Below are 10375 nucleotides of genomic sequence, written 5' to 3' on the forward strand. Positions count from 1 at the left end.
GGATTCAACCCAGAACCCAGGGTAGACAGGTTCAGTGAATGTGGCGTTGAAGGTGTGGAGGTGGATCGGTGTGCCAGAGGAGACTCTGTAGAAGGACAGAACGCCGGCAGGACAGTCCACGTACACTGCTACTCTGTTAGAGACAGAGCAGGGAGGGAGGACTGTTTTGTTCTTTTCGTGACTGACATAATAACCACGTTTCGAGCAGCTCAGGCTCCAGGACTGGTTGGTCTCTCCAAACCTGCTGTCAAAACGTTTTCCTTTCCTTACGATTCCTCTGTAGCTCACTGCTATTTGAACATCTCCTTCCCACTCGACCTCCCAGTAACGGCGCCCGGTCAGACCATCTCTACACAGCAACTGATGGAGAGAACAAGACACAGGACAGCAGCGGTTTATCATCTAACACGGCCGATGGATCTGGAGAGTTGAATGTAGATACACAAACTTTCAATTCAAACAGCTTTAACATGCGTCGCCTTGTTTTCATGAGTCAAAGGGAAAACACACTCACACTTCCTCAGACCAGGTCTCAGTCACTGCTTTCCATCAGGTTCCAGTCTGGAGGAAGAAACAAAGTCGGAATGAACCTTCACAAGCTTCACCATTAATCATAAAATGATGATCATTAAACCTTCACCAAGAGAATTTTACATAAAATATTCAGAATAACACAACAATGAAATGAGAAAAATGACAAAATGTAAGACAAAACAAAAAAAACCTGAGTCAAGTTCCATACTTTCGTGACGTGATAACAACTAAACCATTAAGCTCAATGTGTAATGACATGAATTCTGTGCTTCTTTGTTGTATTTGGGGATGTAACAGACTGACTTTGTTATTGTCTATGTAACTGTTGGAATTTAGGTCTGAATCCAAGACCAGACTGTAACAGTTCACTCATGCCTTTATTCATTCTCTGCCTGCCTTTGCCATGAGACTAACTATCCTGTCGTTTCTGACCCCGCCACGCCCTCCTGTCCCGCCGTAACCGAGGCTTTCCCAGCCACCCACCCACCTGCTCCCTACCCACTAATCAGTTCTTAGTAGTTATACCGGCCCGTTTCCACTCATCCCCTGTCAGACTGTGAATTGTGCTTTCCACGCCGTAGCTTTCCAGCCTTCTTGTCTGTTTTTGCCCTACTGTTTTTAACCACCTGCCCATTTTTGGATTTTGCTTTCTTTGCCTGCTCCTTTTGCCTGGTTTACCTGCCTGCCTGTTACCGACCTCTGCCTACGCCCTGACTTCACCTCCTGCTTGACCTTGCCCGCTTCTGCCTGCCAACCATTAATAAAGATGAGTAGAGGAGTTCTCCTAAACCTGGGCCGTGACACCAGACCAAGGTTTCTGATTTTTTTTTTTTAAAGAAGGCACATGGCGCATTTTTTAATGTGTATGGACGTTGATGGAGTTACCTGCATATTTTAGGATACCACTGCATGTCTTGCAGATGACAACAGCAGGGTAAAGATTTCAGACAGCATTATGGGTATTTATTAATGAAGTGGACAGCAAAGAAAAACTCTTCACATTCATAAAGCTAAAGTTAGTGGAGGCTGACTCAACAAAGACTGCTGCAATGTTGCTTTAATCCAGTCTTACTTACCCCGGGGGCCCCATGAAGGTGCAAAACTACGTTAATACAAAAAAAAAACACCCAAAATATTTTGTTTTTTGGTTTTTTTGAATGCGTGCATAAAATATTTTCATGACACCATCCTGTCTAAGTTTAAAGTAGCTGTCTATGTACACCTAATTGGGGATTTCTCCATCAATGTGACGGAGAAACAGCATGTGAGCACTTGTTGTTCATTCACACCTGAGAGTGTCCAGTCTCCATTGTGGATCCTCCAGTCCAGCAGACAGCAGCTTCACTCCTCCGTCTCCTGGATGATTGTAGCTCAGGTCCAGCTCTCTGAGATGGGAGGGGTTGGATCTCAGAGCGGCGGCCAGAGACATGCAGCCTCCCTCTGTGACCTGACAGCCGGACAACCTGGAGACACGCACACACACAAACACACAGTGGTGGATTTTTTTTGTGTATCAATGAGTGAGCTTTTTCCTTCTCACTGGTCCACTTCTTTGAAATTACTTTTACACAGTCAAATGACATCAATTCAATTCAATTTTATTTATACAGCGCCAAATCATAACAGAGGTTATCTCGGGGCACTTTTCAGAGCAGGTCTAAACCGGACTCTTTATAGTTATATTTAAAGGGACCCAACATTCCCACATGAGCAAAGACTTGGCGACAGCGGCAAGGCTTGACCAGAACCCGGCTCATGGTGGGTGGCCGTCTGCCCCGACTGGGTTAAGCTTGAGAAAGAGAGAGAGAGAGGGAGAAAGAGGGGGGAGGGCATATCACAGTAGGCGTATAACATAAAGATGTGTAACAAACATGAGACTAATAATAAAACTAATAATTATAATAATAAGGTGAATAATAGTACTAATAAAATTAAATAATAATTAGAGATATTATTATAATTAATAATAATAATAGATGATAAAGTTGAAGAAGTGGGTACTGAGCAGGATCATGGGGGCAGAAGGTGGTTTGCAGTCACAGGTCCAGACTCTGCAGCACAAGGGGCAGAAAAACCTGCTGAAAGCGTCAGGAAGAGAGAGGAGAGAGGAAGAACGAAACTACGGTAGAGAGAAGAAGTCAAGTTGGTAACGAGCATTGATGGGATATGAATGAGTACAGATGGAGAGGAAGAGGGGGAGAGAGGAGCTCGGTGCATCATGGGAAGTCCCCCGGCAGTCTAGGCCTATAGCAGCAGAACTAAGGGATGGTTCAAGACCAGCCTGAGCCAGCCCTAAATATAAGCTTTATCAAAAAGGAAGGTTCTAAGCCTACTCTTAAACCTGGAGAGCGTGTCTGCCTCCCGGACCAAAACTGGAAGATGGTCCCGCAGTAGAGGAGCCTGATAACTGAGGGCTCTGCCTCCTATTCTACTTTTGGAGACTCTAGGAACCACGAGCAAGCCTGTGCTCTGGGAGCGCAGCGTTCTACTGGAGTAATAGGGTACTATGAGCTCTTTCAGATATAATGGTGCCTGACCATTAAGGGCTTTGTAGATGAGGAGGAGGATTTTAAATTCTATTCTGAATTTCACAGGGAGCCATTGCAGAGAAGCTAACACAGGAGAAATATGATCTCTTTTCCTAGTTCCTAAAAGTACTCACGCTGATGGATCTGCTGGAGAATATTTAAAGATTTGTTGGGACCGCCTGATAATAAGGAATTGCAATAATCCAGCCTAGCGGTATCAAAAGCATGGACTAGTTTTTCAGCGTCTTTTTGAAAACGGATGTGGCTGATTTTTGCAATGTTACGTGGGCAAAAAAGTCGAAGTTTGTTTTAGGTGAGAGTTAAAGGACATATCCTGATCAAAGAGACCTCCGAGATTCCTAACAGTGGTGCTGGAGGCTAGAGCAAAGCCATCCAGAGTAACTTTATCATTAGATAAAGTGTTTCTGAGGTGTTGCACAATAACTTCAGTTTTTTAACAGCAGGAGGTTGCTGGTCATCCGGGTCTTTATGTCCTTAAAGCATGCTTGGACTTACCCAATTGATTGGTTTCACCAGGCTTCATTGACAAATACAATTGGGTATCATCAGTATAGCAATGTAAGTTTATGGAGTGTTTCCTAATAATATTGTCTAAATGAATATTAGATCTCTTTATCACCTGGCTCGGTCGAAATTAATGATCTGCTGAGTGTTACATTTGCTGGAGAATCTTTGAAAATGTATCTGTGTTCACAGATTTGAAAACAAAAACACATAATGAATTTTCCTAAAAAAATATTCAGGGACCAGAAATTTGATTGCAGATGGCTGGTACCACATGGACTGAGTATAACCTACACAGTAAAATCCTACAGATGTTTGGTATCTTCACTGCCATTTAGGATACAAATTATTAACTTTCCTGCTAAAAAATTGGATGAGCAGATCACTACTGCTTTCATGTCTGTCCATTAAATATACTAATACTATTTTTCTCCAGGTGCAGTGACTTTAATAACTCCTGTTATTACCGTGTCCCTGTGCCCAGCCAAGAAATATTCTAGCACATAACTACTAGCACAAACCACAACTTGTCATGTCCTGGCTGTAGCTTCATATTTACCAGAAAGACATGAGAATGGTGTACTGTCTAATTCTTGGCAACAAAGCCAATTAGTGTTTTTCTCATAATATCAAACTATTCCTTTAAAAAAAAATCCTTACCTGATAGTTTTCAGTTTACAGTGTGGACTTCCCAGTCCAGCAGAGAGCAGCTTTACTCCTGAATCCTTCAGTTCGTTGTTACTCAGGTCCAGTTCTCTCAGTCTAGAGGACTTTGAGCTGAGAATGGATGACAGGGCTTCACAGCTTCTCTCTGACAGATTACAACCACTCAGCCTGAAGGAAAGTTAGTGACAAAGACAAAACACTGATACTGTTTCTGTTATATATAATGTAAAACACTTTAGAGTGACTTGATGAGTCAACTGATTTTACTCATTACGGTGTAGGTCAAGACAAAAGTGAATTAAGGTTTTTATAGTATTTAATTTGGAACTAACAGTAGTGTCAGTGGTAGTCATGACAATCAGAAAAATCAAGTTAGATTTCTTAAAATAATTTCCACAAAGATGTTTTGGTCTTCAGGAAGTATTCCCTTTTAAGATGTCATGTTGAATGTGTCCACTCATCTGGGGAGGTTTAATAATAATGAATAAACAATTACAAACATTTTTTAGTAAAGTCAGCTAATTAATTAGTTTACCATGTCTTATGAACATTATTGGTCTAAGAACTTCATTATTTGAAAAGAACCCTACACAGGATACAGTTATCACTGCACTTATCTGTGCACCTACAGAGCTTTGTTGGAGGCCTTGACCACTGGCAGCAGCCTCAGGAGAGCCTCCTCTGAACCAGAGTATTTCTTCAGATCAAACTTATCCAGATCTCCTTCTGATGACAGTAAGATGAAGACCAGAGCTGACCACTGAGTAGGAGAGAGTTTATCTGTGGAGAGACTTCCTGAACAAAGGTGTTGTTGGATCTCCTCCACTAGAGAATGGTCCTTCAGTTCATTCAGACAGTGGAACAGATTGATGCTTCTCTCTGCAGACTGAGTCTCTTCTATCTTCTTTTTGATGTACTCCGCTGTTTCCTGATTGGTCTGTGAGCTACTTCCTATGGGTGTATTTAGACTATGCAGGAGAATCTGATTGGTCTGCAGTGAAAGACCCAGGAGGAAGCGGAGAAACAGATCCAGGTGTCCATTTGGACTTTGTAAGGCCTTGTCCACAGCAATCTGGTAGAAATGTTGTAGTGCAAATTTGTTTAATTGTTGAGGCCCGAGGGTCTGTGATTGTTTTTCTGACAGCAGATTGACTCCAGAGTTGACGAACGTCTGATGGACATAAAGAGCAGCCAGAAACTCCTGAACACTCAGATGGACGAAGCAGAACACCTTGTCCTGGTACAGCCCTCTCTCCTCTTTAAGGATCTGTGTGAACACTCCTGAGTAAACTGAGGCTGCTCTGATATCGATGCCAATCTCTGCCAGGTCTGATTGATAGAAGTTCAGCCTGCCTTTTTGCAGCTGCTCAAAAGCCAGTTTTCCCAGAGACTCAATCATCTTCCTGCTCTCTGGACTCCAGTGTGGATCTGTCTCAGCTCCTCCATCATACTTGATGTTCTTCTGTTTGGACTGAACCACCAGGAAGTGGATGTACATCTCAGTCAGGGTCTTGGGCAGCTCTCCTCCCTCCCTGGTTTTCAACACATCCTCCAGAACTGTAGCGGCGATCCAGCAGAAGACTGGGATGTGGCACATGATGTGGAGGCTTCGGGATGTCTTGATGTGGGAGATGATCCTGCTGGCCTGCTCCTCATCTCTGAATCTCTTCCTGAAGTACTCCTCCTTCTGTGGGTCAGTGAACCCTCTGACCTCTGTTACCCTGTCAACATACTTAGGAGGGATCTGATTGGCTGCTGCGGGTCGTGTGGTTATCCAGAGGAGAGCAGAGGGGAGCAGTCTCCCCCTGATGAGGTTTGTCAGCAGCACGTCTACTGAGGCGGACTCTGTAACATCAGTCACGGTCACATTGTTTTGGAAGTCCAGAGGAAGTCGACACTCATCCAGACCATGCAAGATGAACACAACCTTGAACTTGTCAAACCTGCAGATTCCTGCTTCTTTGGTTTCAATGAAGAAGTGATGAAGAAGTTCCACCAAGCTGAACTTTTTCTCTTTCAGCACATTCAGCTCTCTGAAGGTGAATGGAAATGTGAACTGTATGTCCTGGTTGGCCTTGTCTTCAGCCCAGTCCAGACTGAACTTCTGTGTTAAGACTGTTTTCCCAATGCCGGCCACTCCCACTGTTATCACTGTTCTGATGTGTTTATCTCTTCCAGGTAAAGGTTTGAAGATGTCTTCGCATCTTATTGTTGTCTCTCGTGTGGCTGGTTTCCTGGATGCTGTGTCAATCTTTCTGACCTCATGTTCATCATTGACCTCTCCAGTCCCTCCCTCTGTGATGTTGAGCTCTGTGAAGATCTGATTCAGATGAATTTGGTTTCCTGCTTTAGCAACCCCCTCAAACACACACTGATACTTCTCCTTCAGCTTAGATTTCAGTTGACGTTGACCAACTGCACCGATAGTTCCTGAATTAAGACACAACAAATAAAAACAGTGAGCAGATGACAGTGAAAATGTGAGAAAGGTGTAGTGAGGAAAATCCTCTTACTGCTCTGCAGACAGTCAGCCAGCTCCTCCTGATTAGCTTCTCTCAGGAAATGCTGTATGAAGTTCAGATGTGCCTCTGTGCTGTTCTTCCTCAGCTCTCTCTTCTTGCCGTCCACCACTTCCTCACCCTCATTCCACTTTGTGCATTGTGGGTAATCTGAACTCAGAACATTCTGGATCTTTGTCAGCTGGTTCTCTACAAATGTGAGAATTTCCTTCCTAACATCCTGGAACAAAATAAAACATAAAATTTCAAATTAGGTTTGTTTTACTTACTTTTACTTATTTGCAGCAAAGTTAAGCAAGTAAGCAAGTAAAAGTTGTGGTTCAACATTTACACACCGTAAATATGAGACCCAGGTCTGCTGGATGCTGCTGTTGGCCATGGTGAACCTGTGACCTTTGCTCCTTAACCCTTGAGGAAAAAGACAGTATCATGTATCCAAATTAAACTTCCTTCCTCCCTCTGTATCCAAACCTTTTGTGCAAGGTATCTCAAATAAAGTATGACAGCTTAGCTTTTTAAAATACGACATGATAAGATAAGAGGAGGTGGTGAACATTATAGGAGTGTTCTTTGAAATGATAACCATCAGCAAAACGCTGTGTGAATGCTGGGAGTATGTTGACTTATCTATGTTGAGTCTCTGAAGGACGTTGATCTTTAAATTTAAACGGTGGATCCATGATCTGAGCGCTGAGCTCTGACACGGAGCCGAGTGACGGACAGTTAGAGATCCTCATCTCATCCTTAAACTCTGGTCTGGCTCTCACGTTCCCCACACGGAGTGGGCTGCTTGAAGCAACAAGCAAGAGATTCAACCACATGTTTGAGCCTCAATCTGACCCAGACGACGATGAGGCGGCACCAATATCAGAGACTAGCAGATGTTATCAGAATGGCAACTGTATTTAGCATCTTTTATTTGTTTATGTTGTTTGTGAGTTTCCTGGCTTGTAACTGTCAGTAGCTGACAAAGCATTAATGGTTGTGCTAAAGCAAACCCTTGCTCTCTTTACTGACATGTCTGCTCTGCTCTGCGCTGGAGGTTTCAGGTTTCTTTTTCCTACAGGTTGACGCGATTGGTTCCTTAGGTATGTGATGTAGGAAACCCAGGCTGTCTGACTTACTGAGTCTCCGAAGGAAGTTGGTCTTTAAATTTAAACGGTGGATCCATGGACCGCTGGCTCTTGGTGGACAGGAAGCTGGGTTCAGATCCAGGAGAGTCTGGTCTCTGCTGCTGCTCTGGGCTACAACAGAACACACACACAGAGCTCGGACTGTGAATAATGACGGTGGAGTGATCTGAGCGCTGAGCTCTGACACGGAGCCGAGTGACGGACAGTTACAGATCCTCATCTCATCCTTAAACTCTGGTCTGGCTCTCACGTTCCCCACACAGAGTGGGCTGCTTGAAGCAACAAGCAAGAGATTCAACCACATGTTTGAGCCTCAATCTGACCCAGACGACGATGAGGCGGCACCAATATCAGAGACTAGCAGATGTTATCAGAATGGCAACTGTATTTAGCATCTTTTATTTGTTTATGTTGTTTGTGAGTTTCCTGGCTTGTAACTGTCAGTAGCTGACAAAGCATTAATGGTTGTGCTAAAGCAAACCCTTGCTCTCTTTACTGACATGTCTGCTCTGCTCTGCGCTGGAGGTTTCAGGTTTCTTTTTCCTACAGGTTGACGCGATTGGTTCCTTAGGTATGTGATGTAGGAAACCCAGGCTGTCTGACTTACTGAGTCTCCGAAGGAAGTTGGTCTTTAAATTTAAACGGTGGATCCATGGACCGCTGGCTCTTGGTGGACAGGAAGCTGGGTTCAGATCCAGGAGAGTCTGGTCTCTGCTGCTGCTCTGGGCTACAACAGAACACACACACAGAGCTCGGACTGTGAATAATGACGGTGGAGTGATCTGAGCGCTGAGCTCTGACACGGAGACGAGTGACGGACAGTTAGAGATCCTCATCTCACCTCTGAGCTTTGGTCTGGCTCTCACGTTCCCCACAGAAGCTGGTTCTAGAGGGAGGGAGTTTCTCCTCCATCTCCTCACTCTGATTCATACCTTGACAAACAAAACAACATGCTGTCAGAGCTCGAACATTATTCCCGCATCATTCCTCTCAGTCACATGACAAACATACAGAGCTCCCACTGGGAGCACATACATACAAATATATATATACACACACACACACACACACATATATATGTGTGTATATATATATATATATATATATATATATATATATATATACACACACACATATATATATATAAACACACATATATATACACACACACATGATATATAAACATTAACATGAAATACCCACTTGAACATTAGAGCTTATGTTTCAACTGTCCAATCAATTTGGGTTGGTTTTTAGGTTGGTTTGTATTTTTTACACATCATAAGGGACATTGACTCATTGGGTTCATCCTACAGTTCATCCTACAGTCCTTTTCTCTCTCTCTCTCCTCCTCTCTCTCTCCTCTCTCACTCTCTCATCCCCCTATCTCCATCCTCATCCATCTCTCCTTAATCTCTGTCCTGCTCCTCTCTCTCCTCTCTCCTCTCTCCTCTCTCCCTCGTCTCTCTCTGCTCCTGTCTCTGCAGAGTCTGGATTGTGAGCTGAGTCTGTGACTGCAAACCCACCTCCTGCCCTGCTTCAACTAATATTATTATTATATTTATTATTATTATTATTATTAGCCCCATTATTATAGTTATGAGTCCGTCTGCCTGTTCAGTGGTTCCTACCCGTTAGAGGGACGTTTTCCTAACCCTAACCCCGTGCCTGGTCATGGGGGGTATTGTTGGGTCTCTGATTCTTGGGTCTTGGGACCTGCTCTACATGAAACGTGGTTGCTTATTTCTACACATTTAACGGGCCCAACCCGATACGGAGGCGGGGTAGGTTACATAAGCGAAACTATTTGTGACTTTATTCGCTTTATTCCACAGTCAACAACCTGTCACGTCGATGAGGATCGTGTCCGCATCACGCCTGACCGCGGATTTACCGACTTAAATCAACGTCTTCTGCTCTAAAAATAAGAAAACAACAACAATAACCCGGGGGGGGAGTTCTCCCAGCGGCCCAGCCCGTCGGCTACAGTCTCAACGGTTTTTCTTTACGCTGTTGTCGGCCTGACCCAAACTAGCGAAGAGGTCGACACAGCCAGAAGACACCAGTCGTTACGGGACAACGGAAAACGTTTCGACATTAAAAACATTTACCTTTGAGTCGGAGGGAGAAAACTCGTGTGCGTCACAAGAGTGCAAACAGAAAGCGAAAGAATCAGAGAGGCGGTAAACCCGCCTATGCAGCGGAAGCGGACCGGCAGTGGACGATAGGCCGGAAGACAGAATCCACGTCGAACCGCCGTGTGTGTGAGAAAACCGCTTTGCTTAAACACTTAAAAACAGGCGGATCAGTCACAGGTGATTTCCAGTACCGGACGTTAGCTGCCGCTCTGGCAGAGCGACTAAACACAGACTATATTCTTTCATTAAAATGCTATAATCAGTGACATTTGTGTGACATGTGACATTTAAATGAATCATTTGAACGGAATAGTAAAAAAAAAAAACCTCAT

At 44.0% G+C, this 10375-nt stretch overlaps 1 protein-coding gene across 1 annotated transcript; it reads right to left on the minus strand.

Moving 5' to 3' along the window:
- Window positions 1–243: 243 nt before the first annotated feature.
- On the minus strand, window positions 244–10375 carry LOC120799788 (NLR family CARD domain-containing protein 3-like). Its single transcript, XM_040145156.1, has 11 exons — window positions 10017–10375; window positions 8747–8837; window positions 8513–8632; window positions 7897–8016; window positions 7108–7180; window positions 6767–6992; window positions 4883–6683; window positions 4248–4421; window positions 1824–1997; window positions 515–561; window positions 244–360 (listed from the first exon to the last, which is right to left on the minus strand). Exons 2-10 carry the CDS (start codon window positions 8833–8835, stop codon window positions 537–539), a joined length of 2802 nt encoding a protein of 933 aa, XP_040001090.1. The 5' UTR covers window positions 8836–8837; window positions 10017–10375; the 3' UTR covers window positions 244–360; window positions 515–536.

Source organism: Xiphias gladius, chromosome 15 (genome assembly GCF_016859285.1).
Source record: "Xiphias gladius isolate SHS-SW01 ecotype Sanya breed wild chromosome 15, ASM1685928v1, whole genome shotgun sequence".
In the NCBI taxonomy this organism is placed as follows: Eukaryota; Metazoa; Chordata; class Actinopteri; order Istiophoriformes; family Xiphiidae; genus Xiphias; species Xiphias gladius.